The following is a 19,753-nucleotide window of genomic DNA, read 5'->3' on the forward strand; positions in this document are numbered from 1 at the left end:
CTCAGTTGGCTACTCGATCATCAGTTATGGTACAATTATTTGGAGCCAGGCTCTTTTCAGTGTTCCCAGTGACAGGACGAGGGGCAATGGGCACAAGTTAGAACATAGGAGGCTCCGTTCTGATACACGGAAAAACTTTACGGTGAGGGTGACAGAGCACTGGCACAGGCTGCCCAGGGAGGTGGTGGAGTCCCCTTCTCTGGAGATTTTCAAGACCCGCCTGGATGCAGTCCTGAGTAATGTGCTCCAGGCAATCCTGCTTTAGCAGGGGAGTTGGACTAGATGATCTCTAGAGGTCCCTTCCAACTCTGAAAACTCCGTGATTCTGTGATTCTTGGCATGGTCCCAAAAGAAGCTTACAGAAAGCCAGTGACTGCTCTGGCATGTACAAGCTGCTAAGACCGCTGCAACAGCACAGGCTGGACAAATAGGTCCTCTGGCCGTGCCCATTTCTGTATCCCTGCCAAGCACCTGCCAGGAGAGAGGATGGTGTGAAAGATGGCAGTCATTGTTCTAGATCTCCGGAGGTTACATTTCTTTTGATAAAACTCACAAGAAAGCTAAAAGGCAATGGGTTTGACCTGTTTATATCATCTTAACTGCATGAAAAGAGTAATGCTGGTCAGAAGGGTTGGGAAAAACAACCTTCCAAACCTCAAGGAAGCAGTCATAGATGTTTTGCTTTCAGTATCAAAATGCTATTTGGTTATATATTGAGGGCATTCTTCTCCTAGTCTTAGGGAATTTTTGGTATTTCTTTCTAGCTGTTTTTCCCAGCATACTCTAGACTAATATGTGATCATGCTAACTACTGAAACAGACTTCAAACTGTCACTAGCAAATCATATCTTTAAATCTAAAGCTACTGTACTGTGTAGAACTATCTCTCCAGATAAAAAATTAGTTTTGACGTAGTCAATTTACACTGAAAATAGGGCAACTCTACTAAACTTAAAATACAGCAAGATAAGTGTACATTTGTTGCAAACAGAAATGCTTCTGCATTTTAAACGTGCCATATGTGAGGCACAGAATTGCTGAAGTGCCTTAATACTGGCGTTCAAAGCAGCTATATGAACAGATGTTGCTGGAAATCTTCAAGAAAGAATTTCTTGCAGAGAGTATGTTTCCTTTGGATTATATCAGTATTTGATTTACATTGAAGTAACAACTCGCTGTTTAATGAGCTCAAAAGAGCTGAAAACTGCAAAAGGCACCTCAAATATTTAGCACTTTAACTGGTAAATAAATAAATAAATAGGAATAATAGGAAATAAAAGAAATATAATAATAGAAAAGAGAAGGAAATAATAGCAAATAAGTAGAAAATAATAGGAATAAACTTACTTTCCTTGAAACTACATGCCAGCCACCCACCTCCCAATTCAGTTATAGATTTCTTTAATAAATTAATTTTTTATCAGTTGTTTCAGCACTCTGTCCACGTATCCATCTACAGCCCAGTACAACTTTTTCTTGACGTTTATCCACCTTAGCTCTAACAGGTTGTGACATGTCATAAAGAAAACCAAATATTAACTCTTCCTGGGGTTTTAATCCATCAATGTCTTCTATTTGTTCACAAGGGAAAGTTTTATGAAGCAGTTTATTGATCGCCAGCAACAAGATACCAGCTGTTTGCTGCGAAGACTTCCTTCAGCATCTTCTTCTTCGTGTGACCACTCTAAAAGATCAGCAATTGAAGAAAACAAATATATTGATCAAAAGGTAAATCAAGAGTATATGCCTTTCCTTTAGTTTTGTGAGGAAAGACCTCAGATTATTCAGTTTGTCAAACTACATAAAAGTGAACACAAGCTAGGATGACTGAACTCCGGCTAAAAGGCTATATTTAATTTAGCCTACACCAGACATCCCAGCAGATCCTCATTTGGTTTAAATTTTCCTGTCTCCTTTGACTTCATTCAAAATTCAGGATTTGATACATAATTTTGTTCAATGCATCCATCTTATGAAGCTACTTTTTAAAGTAGTCTTGCTATTAATCACTGAGAAGCTAGTGGAAAGATAAAGTTTGTGAATATCACATTGGATTTTTGAGTGCCTTGATACTGTTACAACATGGAAAATGCACTTCACTGAAGCAAGGTTTCTGTGTAATCACTGGAGGTGAGTAAAAAATTAAGAATTATTCTAATCATTTAGAGGACATTAACCTCTCTGTAGGCCTGGGAATTGCTAGAAAACAGGTGCTAAACACATATATTTGATACCCATTGCGCTAAATGCTGCTAGTCTCCCAGACGGACTGGCATGGATGGTTGGATTTGAAAAATATCAGGTCTGCCTGGAATGATGATGATGATGATGATGATGATGATGATGATGATGATGATGATGATGATGATGCAGCATAAGTAAATGTGTGTGACTTCTGGCACCTTGCAAAACTATAGGGGCAGAAAAAGTCTTCATGTGCATCATGGACGATACTGGTTTCCCACATTTCTAGTGGCATCTACACTGATATCACTTTTTGATCACTTGTAATATTGTGTAACTTACTAGTGACATTTTAACAGACAAAAGAAAAGTCCTTTCAGTATTCATAACAGGGTGCTCGAATTGGAATATTAACATCAGGGGGTTGTAAATACATTTTGAGTTACAGAATCATAGACAAGGAAAAGAAAGAGGGCATGTATTGTAGTTACACAGTATGACCCTGGCTTTCCTAGTGCGTGCTTTGCAACTATAATTCAGGAGAGCATTTGTACAGGTAGGAAGTAGAGTTGGGGAAAACAATACTCTTCTGATAATGAATGAAAAGAGACAATTTGCAAACTACTGTTAATTTCCATCCCTATTTCAGTGCAAGAACCCATTCCTGTGGCCAGTGTATTCTGTGGCATCAGTAAGCCAAAGCTGAACAGCATGGCCTGAGAGGGAGGTCTGTGGTAAAATATTATTTATCAGACAAGGAAGGCCACAGGAATGAATCGAGCCTAAATGGACATCATCTACTCTAACAAGCACAGCAGAAAAATTGGATAAGTTATTAAATGACAAGCCTAGGGGTCAGCAGAACTATGCCAGATATCGCTAATGATGGATCTCAAACACTGTACCAGGGAAATCAGAGGACATTTCTAGCATGTAATGAAGAGATGAAGAGACCTTAAACTTGTCCCAGCCACACGGATAAGTCCAGAGTATGCAACGCAGAGCTGTGCAATAATTCAGTAGATCTGTTTGCATGAATGTCGTTTAGGTATATTAAACCGCAACCTTAATTCCTCCTGACTGCGGTTCACAAAAGTGAATCGTTAGTGTGTTCAAAGACAGATGAATACATCACACAGTTTATTCAATGAGATCTTGCAATATGGAAACAGAATGCTGCATTCTTTTCAAATTTTCACTTCCCTCCAAGACTAAATATGCATGATCTGACTTTCATTTTTAATTGAAATAAGTGTTTGCAAATTGCTTTTGCACAATTCAACCTGCTTTAAGCACACACTTTTAGATTCCTGTGCCTCAAGGGTAGAATCAATGATAAGTAATATTTTTGATAAATGTAGCTTAAAACAAGGTATTTACACATGGCTGTTAAGAGGGAGAAAGCACTAGGAAGGATTTTGTGAAAGTAATTACTCTGGCTTTCTATAGTTACAGTTGCCAAGGCAACCTCACTTTTGTATGAGCAAATCTTCTTAAAAATATCTTATCCTTAAAACAAACTTGGAATGACTGGTTGCAGTTAAATATAAACCTTACATGCATACTTTACTTTTCTTTGTGAAAAAAGAAACACAACCAAACATTTTACTAATCCCAGTGCCTAGTAGGATGCATTGCCATTGCTGCTGATAGTGGTGTGATCGCTTCAGAAACTTTCCACATCTTTTTTGCATTGCAGTTGATGAAAAAAATAGGGTGGAATCAAAAGGTGGGATTCTGCTGGCAGATTTGACGGTCCTTCCTTTTCGGTGGCTGAACTGTGGCTAGTTCTTCCGTTTTCTTCTGGGCTTACATCAGTATTTCTGCGTTCCGCACCTGCTGAAGTGATAGAAGTACTTAATACGTGTATTTCCTTATTTCCATTTCAGCAGCATTCTTTTCTTCTTTCTCTAAAAATTTTGCACGATATATATAGGTGTTGGTTTTGTGTTCAAAATCAGTCTGACCCATAATTTGTGCTTATCGATTCTTATCTTCGTTCTCTTATATAATGGGTTTAGTAAGTCTTTTCAGTATTATAATTACCCGCTTCCTTGAAAAGCTTTTTTGAGTTGTAAAAGGGGAGTAAATTTTCTTTGCATTCTTTCTTTTTTTAAGGTATTTTACCTTCTCAAAATCATTGAAAAAATATTTATTCGTATATATTAACATAACCACGACGACAATCGGTTTGAAAATATTTTCACCTGTGCCAAATCAAAGGAACAGCTTTGGAAAACAGATTTCTCTGCTATACTCCTTTTTTCTAGTCAGGTCTGTGGGTTCCAGAAGTATTTTTAACTCTTCCAAATTTCTAAACTATTATCAAAGTAGTAAACTAACCAAACACTAATATAAAAAAGGTATGTTTAGATACCTACATCCAATGCCAGCAACACGTGGGCTCTCTCAGTTACGGATGCTTGATAGGTGGCTTAGCATGATGCTCTGGTTGGGTTGTTTATGACTATCTGTAACTTTGTGCGTATAACTGTGTTTCTCTGGAGTTCTCCGAACTTCCCACTGCTCAAAATGCAGGATGGTCATTTTTTGCTCTCAGCTTGAGGTCCTGCTGAGCAAATTTTCTTAAACCTATTGATCTTGCCACTGACCTCCTCCACGGCGTGATGAGCTAGTCTGTCCTGATTAGGTCTGCAAGCCATGAGTTGAAGTGCTCTGCGTCTAATTAGAGAAACCAGGACTGTCCTGGTTGCTGAGGATACCCCTATTGTAGTAGAAAGTACCATGAAGATACTTTCTGGTGAAAGAAGGAAAACTGCTCAGAAAAAGTGCAAGGATAAGGAGATAGGGCCGTTATAAAATTATTGGGGAAAGTACCTGAGGAAAGGGTTAAAAAATGAAAAGAGGGAGCTATGGTATTAAATGAACATTGTAGATGTGTGGGAAGGGGAGTTTTAGAGACAGAGAGGGAAGCGTTCTTTTATACTTCCACATTTGTATGAAAATTATTCACAGTATGCTAGGAATTTCCTTAGCTAACCAATATTTCAGTAAATTCTTGGACAGGGGGAACGGATGAAATATGGAAACATATAATTTGTGTGTGAGAGGGTGGATGAGAAGAAAGGAAGTTGGCAGAAAATGAGGACATCTCACTGCAGTGGCTCTCACAAGAGCCTGAGGGATAGTCACAGCAAGTTTCAGGGGATAAAGAACTAAACAAGCTGTAAGATGTACAACAAATCAGGTGTCCAGTAAAACACATTTGAGTTTGTTGTAGAGCATCGGCTTTGGCTTCTTAACTTCAAGGCTAGAATCAGGGGAGCACAGAAACACCTCAGAGTGCTTTCCTGAGAGACGTACAACTTTTAACAAGCCCTGCGGAAAATTGTGAGGAGGACATTCCTGAAGTGGTTACTTATCTCTGGCCACACAACACAGCACATTGCTGTTAAAGTTCAAAACCGACAGGCTCATGAGATGAACTTTGAAAATGCCTATGGCTCAATATGTACAGATACCCATGTGCATGTTTATAGCAGCGGCACAGCAGGAGTGAATTACAAAACAAAGCAAAAGAGCATTTAATATATCCATGTACTTTAGCTCAGACTTTGAGCATCTCCCCTTTAATTGAAGGAATATAAACAAGCCAGCTCCCTTATTTCTGCATTTGTAAGATTAATTGGATAGTAGCAAGAGTATTTTCTCTTTTCTGCCCTCTTTATCATCCTGTTTCCTCTCTGTTTCCTTTCAAATGTATGAGTTTGGGTTTTAGCTCTGCAAGCAGTGAAGTTAGCAGCCATTCCTTTTTCTTATGGGAGCCAGATCCATCATTAAGGTCTAGCTCCTGTGAAAGCTTGACCTCCCACCCCATGTGCCTCTCCCATTGATTTCCTACATGCAGAGGAATGGACCTGTGTGTCAGGAGGTCATGGTCAGAAAGCGAGAGCTGATCTTGGACGTAGCCAGAGCCATTACCATGGAAGGCTATGAATATTAAGCAGCAGACCTCTCACTGGATTCTGCATTCTTTGGGGAGTCAGAGCACCAAGGTGGTGTGTTCATAATGACCTGTGCTGCCTTGCAGGTGGGCTGCTGAGCTTTACACATGCTTATTTTAGGCGATTTGCCTTCAATCCCAGGTATGATCCTGCTGATATCCATTCAAGTTAGATGGGATGGAACATAAGCATCAACCCAAGTATAAGCCTCATCCTGGAAGGGCCTCAGTACTTTCTTGGAGATCAACACCCTTTGGTCTATCATTGTCTCATGACACTTCAGGGAAAGTTTATGATTTTATCTGTTTACAATTTCACACACAAGTTCAACACACAAGATTGCCCACAACTTTTAACGCATGTTTGGTTAACATCATAGATACTCCCGTTTGTGAGCTGCTGAGACATGCCACCTATTCTTGATAAAATGTTGTTGTTTAATCTGGCAATTTGTTCCGGCATGTCTTTTTCTGATCTGTGCTCAGCTTCTTTCATTAAATATTCTGTTTCTTGTGAAAAGAACCACATATATTCTGAGACTTTTCTGAAAGGACCTTTCCTTGCAGAAAGTATTTGTAATTGTAAAAGCTGAAATAGCCTTTCAGCTTTTCTAAGTATTGAAGACAGTGTGTCCCAATATATCTTTCAGAAAATCATCAGGCATGAAGACATACTGATAAACTTTATTTGTACTTTTTCCTTCTTAGAAAAGAATCACGGGTAGAATATTTATTCATAAACTGCCATTTCCAGAATTTCTACGTCTTGTTGTAATACGCTTATGTCCCAAATTAATCAACCGCTTCTGAACTTTATTCTGGGCATTCTGTTGTACAAAGCAGAATATTGGCACAAGAAGTACAAGTGCATTCTGTTGTGTTCCTGATCATTATTTTCTCTAAGTGATTTGAAAGAATGATTTTATCACATTAATTTTGAATATAGCAGAAACTAATAAAGTGTAATTCCACGTGAATTCCAAGTAGAAAATATTATTTATTTTTAAATGCTCAATACTACTTTTTTTCTGAAGTACTTCTTGCAGAATTTTCTGCATAAGTAACAAAAATCATTCAAACTTTATCTTAATCTCCCTTTACTGAGTATCCGAGTAGAACTCTGTCCTACAATTTCATTTTCCGTATACCGCTTGTTAATTGAACACAGCCAAGTGCTTCAGTCTTACCTATTTATGTCATTCACAGAATATTGCCAAAATCTATCTAGCTTTCACATTGAGAAAAGTCATTAAAACAATCTACCTGCTGGAATGAGAATGGCTTCTGAATCCAGCATTTTCTTGCTCATTACAGTCTTGATTTTCAAAGAAGATTATTTTTGTCCCATATCTGTTCTCATCAGATCTTTCTAGTGAAGTTAATATATGTAATGCAGCGATGTATTTCCAGTTTTCTGAAAATTAATCAAGAGAAGTCTTTGTCTATTTTCCATTTGTTAAAGATTTTGTTTATTTTCAGGTAAAATGGCTGTGTAACAATGCCCCAATGTCCCTGTGTCTAAATAACCAATTTATAGAAAAAGACACTTTCTCATTAAGTATTTTACCACATACACACTTCAGCTGGTAATGTTGAACTTTTGTGACCATGTTTGCCTTCAGAGCAGAGAAGACAGAACAGCAATAGTAACAAGACTGTTCCTGTTACGGTCTGTCTCTGGCTTCTGATGATTTTAAATTGCTTTGTCACTCTTGCCCCTACATGGTATGTTCAAAATTCTGCCCAGAAAAGACCAATTTTCAATTACATTCTGAGAGAAAAGAGGCTAGGGACTGAATACTTTGCCATTCTCAAAGCGCCGTAATTCAGCAGTTCTTTCTGGCATTAGCTTTCTACTTCCTCAGTTTTGCGCTAAAAGATTTCAAGGGTTTGATACAAAGGCTGTGAAAATGCATTAAAACACAAGGGGCTGATCGTATTCTTCCTGTTTCTCCAATCAAACAAAATTCAGACATGGCAAAATTTTTAGGGCTCCTGGATTTTAACAGAAAAGAGCATGCATTAGTTTGGAGAAAGGCAATGAGGGGCTGGGTTACAGGAAAGCCCGTCTAGTTGAGCCTTGTACTCTCCCTTTCCCTTCTCCTACCAAGGAATCCAGATCTCCTTCTCTAAGCCCTTCGGTCTCCCTTAGCCATTCACAGGACTTATTCACAAGAACTGATTAAATATAGTCGTGATCGCTTTGTTCTAGTGAAGTTATGCATGTGCTTGTACAAGCAGGAGTAATGCTCTTCCTTGTTCCCCCAGCTCAAGTTACCTCCCACTTGAAACTCCCACTGCATATCAGTCTTCTTCCATTCCCAGTCCAGCCCAGCCTGGCAGTCCTTTCTTCCCTAGACCCTCAAGATCCCCAGCTTAAGGTGTGGAGTGGAGCCTTCTCCTCCATTGCAGAATGTATTACAACCCCACATTAGCTTGGCCAGAAGTCCTCACTGCCACCCTGCTGTTGGCTGCAATGAGTAATCTACCCAGCCCTCTTTACTAGCTTTTCCTAAGGTCTCCCTGGCTCCTGCATCGAGCAAAGATAGAAAACAAAAGAAAACAAACCTATCCAAGGTTGCACTTGCCAAAATTATAAGAGGGATGTACCACCTCTCCTATGAGGACAGGCTGAGAGAGATGGGGTTGTTCAGCCGGGAGAAGAGAAGGCTCTGGGGAGACCTTATTGCAGCCTTTCAGAACTTAAAGGGGGCTTATAAGAATGATGGGGACAGATTTTTTAGTAGGGCTTGTAGCGATAGGGCAAGGGTTAAGGGTTTTAAATAAAGAAGGGTAGATTCAGACTAGATATAAGGAAGAAATTTTTTACAATGAGGGTGGTGAAACACTGGAGCAGGTTGCCCAGAGAGGTTGCAGATGCCACATCATTGAAAGTGTTCAAGGCCAGGTCGGACGGGGCTTTAAGTAACCTGATCCAGTTGAAGGTGGCCCTGCTCATTGCAGAGGGGGTGGACTAGGCAACCTTTAAAGATCCCTTCCAAACCAAACCATTCCATGATTTTATGATACGATGAAAAACCTACCTGTGAAACCACTGAAAGTAAAAAAACTCAGATATGCCAAAGGGAAAAAACACAACCATAGTATGACAAGACATACATGAAAAGGATTCTTCTCCCTACCTGGAGCTGCTCCCATATGTGTCTGGGGTGGACTATTATCATCCCTTTTAAGTCTCTGAGGGTTTTATGAGTATGCTAATATTAGCCTTGTCCACATTCTCAGACTTAATTGAAAAAGCTTCTTGGTTATGAAAGGACATGTAGATTTTCCAGACCAGTAGTCAGTTAATTAGAAGAACATGGCTTTCCTTAAGAGACAAGCAGCAATCAAGGGCTACAAAAGGAATTAATTCTGTTTCAGGTCAATGACTCCCAAGAGATAAGGAGATTATGCCCACTTTTCATTCTAGACACCTGATCAAAAGGAACAGCTCTTGACTCCTTGTGGCACTTATCTAATGCTAGGCCACTTTCTTGACTGTTTAGCAAGCCTGTTTCTTATATAGGACAACCTTGCCTAGGGCCACATTTTCAAAGTCCAAATGAAAATAGTTAGTTCTACTCTGAGAGAGGAAAATGGATTGGGTGTTCTCTAGAGGTCCCTTGTAATTGCATCCTTATATGATTCTCTTGGCATTAAGCAAAGTTTTCAAAAAAGCCTAAGAAATTCCTCACTGGTTTCTATAGGATTTACTCATCTACCCTGCTTAAGTTCTTTTGAACATTTTGTTAGGTACCTACCAACAACTTGCAGTCTGGCCTTCCATCACTCTTCATATTTTTGTCACATTCATTTTGATAGAGTCTGATCGCTTCAAGCCAAAGATGCACAGGCAGAATGTTGCTGAACGAGTAATGATTTTTGCATTTGAGAGGCTATGCAGCAAACTCCTGTGCGCCAAAAATATCCTATATTTAATGAAATGCTTAAGCTTTGAACAGATTCTGACCAAATATTTCCTCACTGTTTCTTAAAAATCACTCTGATGTAGTACTTATGGTACTGACTCTTCATATTTTCCCTAGAAGCTGTACATGTTTAAATAACAATATAATACCTAACAATCTGTTCGTTCTGCAAGTCTACATAAACCATCACTTGGCATCCAACAAATTCCAAACTGAAACAGAAGCTTTGGATGATTTTTTGTTGCTTTGCTTGGAATTTCTGGCATGGTACAGAAGACTATTCCCATATGGTCCTGCAGTTGCCTATAAAAGATTGCTATCAACAGCACCAAGCTAAAATTCCTAATTTTCATAACACACTTAAGAAAATGTGTTGGAAAAATATATTACATGCACTTTTTTTTTCTCATTGTCAACCAAACATTTTAGACATATATATCTCATTATTTACTGATGACCTTGTCTCACCTTGTGTTGCAGAACACCCACCAACGCTTGTCTCTTCTGCCAGCTCTACAGTGGTTTGATACAAAAATAATACACTAGCTCACCACAGTTTTCACCTGTTGATAACATACAATTCTCTGTCAAATCCAAGTTGAAAAAAATTGCTTTATGCAGTGCTTGCTGGGGTTTCTGCACTGCAAACATGTTGCTAGCAAAATACATCAAAACCTTGACAATGAATGGCATTTCGTAAAACTTAAAACCACTGAGCCATATCTTAGCTGTTAGAAATTGGCATAGATCCTCCTGAAGTCAGCAGTGCTGTGCCAATACACCTAGGCTGTAGGACAGATCCACTCTCATTAGCTGTCATCTAGAATAGATACCATCCTGTGTTGCTTTGCTTTTAATCTTATGCCAAAGATATTCTTTTTCCAGGGTAGAAAGCCTGGAATTTTTAAATATGCTACTAAATAAGTATTGTCATTTAAAATGCCTGCAGTACCTTTTCAAAGCAGCGGGTGGCACTTGCAGAGCAACAATGTTCTGTGATTTAGCTTATTACAACAGTTACAGAGGTTTATCGCTTTGTCCGTGTCAGTTTGGACAAATGGGATTTCAATAGGATGTGGCGTTCAGATCAAGTTCACGCTGACAGGACTGAGTCATTTTGTCTGCCTGAAGTCTGTCCTGCCAACAGCAGCAGCAGCGGCGAAGGGTGCCACCACTTGTGGGTGAAGCACTACCTGCAGATTTCCTAATTCTGTGTCTGCGGCCACATCCGTGTAAATAAACTCAAAGGAACATGGGACCCAAGACACGAGCTTTATTGATGGTTTCGGAGGAGCACATGCTTTCCATCTAAAACCTTTCCATCCAGGAAATGTTATCGGTAATTTGCTGACCTGTCATAGCTGTTCCTTACAGACTGAAGTAACTCGCAGGAGTTCTTTAAAATGTGGTGTTGAAAACATATTTAACAGTAATCAGGTGCTGTCAGGTGATTTCAGGACAGTGTCTTATACTAAAAAATAATGCTCTATAGCAGAAAGCTATACGGCACTGTTATTTCTGCACTGAGTGTGCTTATAGGCTGTATAAATAAATAAATAAATAAATAAATAATGGCTAATAAAGTTACACTGAGGGTGTCCTCACAGCACATCACAATCTGTAATAAAAAACCCAGCACGCTAAACAGATATACCCTAAAATAACCTTAGTAGGGTATACCGTACATATTTCATTCCACATCATCTGATCGAGTAATGTCTTTTGTACATTAACACTGCTAATAATTTCCTCTGCAACATTCGAGAACTCGGCAGGTATCACAAATTTTAATTGCCAGACTACTTCTACACCAGCATGCGGCATCTAGATATTATTAAACAAAATACTGATGAACACCCCCGTTTTCTGTTTGTACAGTTCCATTGTATTTGCCTGGTGTACTATGCAAATTTGGAAAATTAAATGGAAAGCAGTTTGGTTTATTTATGTAATAGAGAAATAAGGACATATTTTAAAAAACTATAGTGATGTTTGATTTTCTTCAACATGCATATTGACATATGCACGTTGCTATTTGACTGCTGACTCCTTTAAGTATGAGAAACGGATCAATCATGCATATCTAAAAATATTATCTTTTATTGCTTCTTCTGGTTATTTTAAATTTAAGAGAAATTTACCAGGGTTCTGCTGAAGCAAGGACTCCTAAGTCCAAAAGAGCAATGAGGACCATCATCTTCAAAAGCCGTAATCCTTGGAAGTGCCTGGGTTTTATTCTCAGTTCCATTTTGGACCACCGGGATCCCTGGGCACCGAAGTATAGGATCTTGTACATGCTTATGTATTCTGGGATTAAAGAACTGGATACCTGGCTCCGATCTGAATTCTATCACAATGCAGAGGCAGACAGGAGGGTAACAAACCTTCCGAACTTCACCTAAGCCTCAGGCCATTGGGTATGCTTAGACCATGGTCAATGCCCAAGTATGTCCTTGCCTCAGGCGCAAGTTTCACAGCTAGTCCTTCTGAAAAAAAAAGTGCAGGAAACGTAAATGCACTCTACGTACAAATAGCCTGGTGCAACACCTTGTGTTCTGGTCCCTTTCCCCCTCCCCGTGACTTCTTAGGCATTTATTTGTTTAAGAATCACTGAATAAAATTCACGAACAGCTTTGGGAGTAGGAAGCAAAACCCAGTCTTTTCTCCCCCATCTCAGTGGCTCCAGACATAGGCTCCCTCCTACCGCTTCACTTCGTCTCTCTGGCTCTGGGGATGTTGCACCTCTGGCTGTGCAGTGGCCAGATACCGGAGTGCAGCGCTGTCCTTGCAGATCTCCAGAAGACGACTTAAGGTGTTCATTGAAGGCATCAAAACCAGGGAGTCAAACCATTTCCAACTGAGGCGTGCAAGGGATTTGGCAGTATGCTTTTATGCAAGACGCGCCACTGGCTCCTCCATTGTTAGTCTTGCTGCCTAGAGGTGGATTCAGCAGTCCCTGGTAGATGAATGTGCCAGTTGTAAGTAGCCCTTGGCCTAGACCTGCTAGCAGCTTTTCTTGAGATGTTCTCCTTCCTTGCTGGCACTAGATGATTAAACACTTGGCTTGGGGAAGCACTAAATGGATCTCTACAAGGGCCCAGCCTCCCTGTAAAGTCTCTGAAAAGAAGTCAACTCCTCGCTCCCGCTTTCCCGGGGCACGTTCCCTTGTTGACCACCTGGGTGAATTTCCCTGCTGGGACGATACATTTAACGCCAAGGTGTCTTGACACCTGTTTTTAACACCTAAAAGAAGCGGTCTATGCCAGACAGGGAGCTGTAGACATTTTCAGGAAAAGTTATTTGCCTCAGCTTTTTTCTGAAACTGAATGAGCAAAAACTGGAAAATTGGAAGGAACTTAATGCTTTCTGTGTTTGAAATCTTTTCATTTTTTAAGATGTTAACAAGCAAATAACTGTTATTAGAAATGGACATAACATTAGTAGGCAGCACACTTTTTTTTCCCCCTGATGTTTGATGTAATTGCAATTATTCTAAAGCAATTATTTGTAGCAGGAAAAAAACCTACTGAAACAAAAAAGCTGTTTTTCCACCTTCGTTATTCCCGTAAGTTTGATGTTCCTAGTTGACCCCTAAAAAACTTATTAGGTAACACCTTGCAAAAGGATAGATACAACTGTGGTTCAGAGGTTTCCTTCTGCAATCCTGTTAAAGGGGAAATCAGTTATCTGGGATGCCAGTTACTAATCACTGACATTAGTAGAAAAAAGATGTCAAAGAGTTGCCATTGCTTTCACCATTGTCAGTTATATCTAAATTCATAATAAAGTACCATGCTGATAAATCCACTAAATCTGTGCTGAGGTACTGCAAATGAGTTAAAACCTACACAAATATATTTCAATATATGAAATATTTACCCCTACACAATATTTAATATAATGGTATATTTTACACTGTGATTTGCAGTTTATTTTGATGTCAACCATATCCAGGTAATGGAACAATTTTTTGGTTTATATTTAAATATTCATCAGTTCTGTTACTATTTTTTATAGTCTTACCTGAAATTCCAATACCTAATTTTCCAAACTACATTCTGAAGTTTTCCATACTTTCAGTTTTCAAGTTGCAGTCTTTTTAAGGAACCCACAAAATCTCAAAATAGTGGTGTTTTCACATCATTTATGTTCTTACTTTGACAGGCTGGGCTGAGGTGGGTTAGGACTTGAGAAAGGTTAGAGGTGCCACACTTGATAAGGCAAGTGTTCGGAAAGAGTTTGTAGCTTGCTGTTACAGGTGTGGCTTAAAAACAGTAGCCATTTTATTAAGTAAAGCCAGTATAATTAACAAGTTTTAGGGTGTTTGCAGGCTCCTGTTTTTCTCCAAAGTAAGACATCTTACTGTGAATCAGAGTCAATCTCGGTCTTGAGAGAAGTTCTAGCAAAATTATTTGTCTAGCGATTCTGGATTTGAGGTACTGTTTTAGAAATCTATGGTTTACATCCTTAGGTCAGACACAGATCAATTAAACAAATTTGGTATTTATAATAAATAGTTTTAAAGCAATATGCTTAAAGATTCCATTTCAGATTGATAAAAACAGGGCACACATCACTAGGAGGCTCCAAATCTCTCTCAAGCATTTGCTTCAAGATAATGATCTCCAAACAGTTGACAGAATTAAGTCGTACAAGGTGCCAGAGCCTTTCTGTTCAACACAGGGACAATTCCTCAGCTGAATTCTTCAGCTGTGATTTGTGCCTTGATTTGCCATGTTTGTAACTACTTGCTTAGGAGCTAAGTGTCTGTTTTTTCTTGTATCCCAGTCCTTTCATGTAATGTCCAGGAAGTCCTGTTCACAAGGATATGCCTAAAACACTGCTCATGACCAGAGGCGAACACAAGCACATTTTTCCTACCACATTTTTTGCTCTACATCAGAGGGAAAAAAAAGGGGGGAAAAAGGGATAGTGAAGATGACAAGGACAGGAACAGGCAGACCTGGTTTCGGGGGAAACGGGAGACCCGCTTTCATATCATCTAACTCTGGGCACTGAAACGAGACATCTAAGTGTTTTTAGCTGGCTCTTCTGTATAGTCAAAGCCATCTCCAGAGTATGATCCAGCCTAGTCAAAATCCAAAGTGGAGGAGGAGTAGCAAGGATCAAGACAAAGGCGTGACTTGGCGAACCAGAGAAGAAAAATGTGTAATAAAGAGAATAATATTAGTGCTAGTCAACAAAACTATCTGCTTCTTTGCACCGAGAACTAGGTAAGGATTGAGATAGGGAGGCCAAAAGCTGCAAGATAAGGCTGGGATCTCACACATTCCTCAAAGAATTTGCTCCATGTGACCATTTTGATCTTTTCCACCACCCTTTTCCTGAAAAAGGAGACTAATGCCACAAACTGTGAAAAACAACATTATGATAGAGGACATTATGTTTAATTTTACATACACTCAGCATCATAATATTTGATTGGTCTGTCAGATACACATTCTATATTTTACAGTAATTAAAAAGTACATTGTCTTTTTCTTAATTTTATAGCTCCGTAAATCTGTTTTCAGCATCAGAGCAAGAAATCTTTTGGAAAAAGAGACAGCAATCAATAAAATTCTAAGGTAAGAGTCAGCAGTGATTTTATACTGTTTTAACTGTCATCTGATTTGTCATAACCTTGTTTTTCATCAATGTTACTGTATGTATAATATTTATGGTAGTCTATCCTTTTGTAGCACAGCAATTGCTTTCATTATCGAAGATAAATTGCTCTTTTCGCTCGATTTATTATATGCTTGAACAGGAACAAGAGAGCAGTTGTCCTTCTTCAGTATGTATTTGTGGTGGGTTGACCCTGGCTGGACGCCGGGCGCCCACCAAGCATCTCTGTCACTCCCCTCCTCAGAAGGATGGGGGGAAAGAAAATATAACAAGACGCTCGTGGATCAAGACAAGGACAGGGAGATCACTCAGCAATTACTGTCATGGGCAAAACAGAATCGATTTGGGGAAATTAATTTCATTTGTTACCGATCAAATTACAGTAGGGTAATGATAAATAAAACCAAATCTTAAAACAACTCACCCCCACCCCTCCCTTTTTCTCGGGCTCCAATTCACTCCTGATTTCTCTGCTTCCTCCCCACAGCAGCGCAAGGGGATGGGGAATGGGGGTTGTGGTCAGTTTGTCGCACATTGTCTCTGCCACTCCTTCCTCCTCAAGGGGAGGACTCCTCACACTCTTCCCCTGCTCCAGCATGGGGTCCCTCCCATGGGAGGCCGTTCTCCATTAACTTCTCCAATGTGAGTCCTTCCTACAGGCTGCAGTTCTTCATGAACTGCTCCAGTGTGAGTCCCTTCCACAGGGTTCAGTCCTTCAGGAACAGACTGCTCCAGTGTGGGTTCCCCATGGGGTCACAAGTCCTGCCAGCAAACCTGCTCCAGCATGGTTTCCTCTCTCCGTGGGGCCTCAAGTCCTGCCAGGAGCCTGCTCTAGCACAGGCTTCCCATGGGGTCACAGACTCCTTCAAGCACATCCACCTGCTCCAGCGTGGGGTCTGCAGGTGGATATCTGCTCCACCATGGACCTCCGTGGGCTGCAAGATGACAGCCTGCCTCACCGTGGTCTTCACCATGGGCTGCAGGGGAATCTCTGCTCTGGCACCTGGAGCACCTCCTCCCCCGCCTTCTTCACTGGCCCTGGTGTCTGTGGGGCTGTTTCTCTCACATGTTCTCACTCCTCTCCTCTGGCTGCCATTGCACAGGTTTTTAATTTCCCCTTCTTAAACATGTTATCACAGAGGCACTACCACAATCACTGATGGGCTCAGCCTTGGCCAGCGGCAGGTCCATCTTGGAGCTACTGGCATTGGCTCTATCAGACATGGGGGAAGCTTCTAGCAGCTTCTCACAGAAGCCACCCCTGTAGCCCCTCCACTGCCAAATGCACATAAACATTCACAAGGGTTGTACGCTAGAGAGCATAGACTACGGCTAATCTCGTTCCAAGTGAGAAGTGTACACTGAAGAGGACTTCAGAACTGTGACTTCTGTAGAAGGATTTCCTGAATGTTTTAATAATGATCACTCATTTTGGTACTCCATATTGAGTAAGTACTCAGCACCGTAAGTAAATAATGAACTCCTAAGTCTCCAACACCCATGTCTAAATTATCATACGGGTATCACCATGCTGCAGCATTTCATGCCACTGTTGGTTTTACATTAGAATGACTATAATTGATATAACGTGCATTAGTAATGCCACGAATTTATAGATCATTCTTTTCCTATATTTACATTCTCACCAAAGCAGGTGCATCACCAGAATATTGTGAATGACTGGTCCAGGTAATTAAGAAGTAGAAACAGGAGTAATTGATCTGAAAAGTACAGCTCTGGGATTACATTAAGTATGGCAGTGTTTTATGAGGAGCAGTACGCTAGAAATTCAGTGTGATTTCTGAATTGTGAAATTTCTTGAAAAGTGCCTTGTAATTACGTGGCACTTGAGAAATATTACAGCTCTTCAGATCATTTTAATACTCTATAAGGATACAGCACAGGGAGAACTGTAGAAATTAATGTGCAACTTTATCTGTTTTTAAACCTGTGGTAATGAAAACATGAACAATTACTAATTCAAATGAATGCTCTTTGTCAAAATATTATTAAGAAATGCAACTACAAGACTGTAAGTATTCTATTTTAACAAAACTTAGGGCTCTATTTGTAAGCATTTATTTCAGTTATGTGAATGTACCTCGATTTTATAGGCATTACTGTTATGGATAGATAAATAGAAGTTGCTTTGTCCTAATGAAAAACCTTTAAAAATATGGGATTAGATACAGGCTTCATGGCAGTATTTCAATAAAACATTTGTAATGAAATTCTATGTTATATTACAACTGTGAAATGTTATTGACACCTCTGGGTTACACAAATGTCTGGTTGGCGTGTTTCATATGCTATACCACAGAGGAAACGTGTAGACAAAGAGAATACACTACTGTTTTATATTTAAAAAACTTTAAAAAACTGTGTCATCTGTAGGAGCTACATTCTTTCTTATGCAGAAGAAAAAATGAAGTCCTGCAAATCAAAATTCAGAATTCTGATTGATTCTTCCATCAGCACAGAACTGTCTCCTTTTCAGGAGAAGTCTGAAGCAGAGTCAGAGGAGAATCTAAGCAAACCATTGTTTGGACTTCGCTAAGTTCTCAGAGGTACCAGGACAAAATCAGAATTCAGTCCTTCCAATTTTGATGTTGCTGATTTCCATTTGGCCCTTCAGAGCATGGCTTCTGCCAAAGTTTTGTGTGTTGAAGGACTTCTCATATGTTCACTTCTGAATTCCTCCTGAATTCCTCTGAAGAAATGTTTCAGAGGCAGAAGAAGAAAGTTTTCATTTACTAATCTATTAATTTATTTTAATTAACCTATTTAATCTGTCAATTTAATCTACATTTGCTGTGCTTTCCCACCTACTTCCTGGGTCATCAGTGATCAACTTTTGAGGAACACAGAGAAGAGGAGGGAACTTCTGTCAAGTAAGCAAAATGTGGGATCAAATGTCCTCCAATGCTTACTAGGGATGCTTGGAAGTCATTTACAAAGAGGCAGTCTTATTCGCCTCCTGAGAAAAAGCAACACATACTGTCTATTGTTCCTTGTTATTGCCTCAAAATTGTTCTGAACTGTGACATCTCCAGTGCATCTGTTCCAGCATAAGAAAATTGTGTTCCTGGTCTATCTGGTGAGCGTTCTGATAGAGGGCATCGCCAGTGATGGCCCACTGGTCCTGAGCACTGCCAGTGTTTCCGTGTTGATGCCAGTGTTGCCAATGTTGATGCCAGTGTTGCCAATGTTGATGCAGGGGAGTTTTACAAACAGAAAAAAAATGATAAGAAAGGATAAAATTTACAGCTGAAACTTTGGATTCAGTTCAAAGAACACAGGAAAACTCATACTCAGAAGACATGAGAGATTCTTTTTCTTATTTTTACTTTACCTGTAAGTGCTGTATACTCTTTATTAAAAGCAGCTGAATCTCAGTTATTTAGAGTATCTGACAAAAGAAGAAATGGCATTTATGCCAAGAGCAATAAGACATAACTCAGGATGTCCTTTCTAAAAAGATTCCTTTTTGCGTCTTTTTAATTTTTATCTACCTGAATTAAGGAGCATTTATCTAAAGCAATGCCTTTACACAGTAAAGCTTCCCATGGGCAACTTCAACTTGTTCAAATTGCCATACCAAAAAGAGAATTTTAAGACTAGTCTAGCTTAAGTCCACCTCTTACGTTTTCCCCCCTACTTTTTAAACCTTGTCAAATTATATTTTAATCAAATTCTGAATGTTTCAACATAACCAACCACATAGAAGGAATATGCATTGCACACAGGTACCTTTATGTCTCTCTTGTGCATCTTCCTCTATCCAAACCTTGTTTTTCCCTTTATATATTCAACTGCTTGACATCATGTTCTCCAGGAGGAGGAGGAAGAGCATAAATAGCCCTTGGCCACCCAGAGAGACAGTTCATACATTCAGTCCTAAGTGTCTCACCTGTTTGACTAATGTTACATTATGCAGCAAAATGCAGGTCTTTGGTCTCTTAATTTTCTTGCAACTGTCTTACTGCACTCCAGGGGAACCACCTATTTGCTGAAGATCCTTGCTTTGAAACCAACCTTCACCTTG

At 39.6% G+C, this 19,753-nt stretch overlaps 1 protein-coding gene across 2 annotated transcripts in view; it reads left to right on the forward strand.

Annotated features, from left to right (window-relative positions):
- The window catches only part of NALCN (sodium leak channel, non-selective), a gene marked incomplete at both ends in the record, with an annotated part of 351,928 nt that overhangs the window by 287,690 nt on the left and 44,485 nt on the right, over positions 1-19,753 (forward strand). For both annotated transcript variants that reach the window (XM_082482102.1, XM_082482103.1), the window contains 2 exons: positions 1,587-1,728; positions 15,595-15,668. In XM_082482102.1, the coding sequence (XP_082338228.1) occupies positions 1,587-1,728; positions 15,595-15,668 (216 nt within the window). The remainder of the gene's footprint in view (positions 1-1,586; positions 1,729-15,594; positions 15,669-19,753) is intronic.

Source organism: Vanellus vanellus, assembly GCF_965231255.1.
Source record: "Vanellus vanellus genome assembly, chromosome: 1".
NCBI classification, from domain to species: domain Eukaryota; kingdom Metazoa; phylum Chordata; class Aves; order Charadriiformes; family Charadriidae; genus Vanellus; species Vanellus vanellus.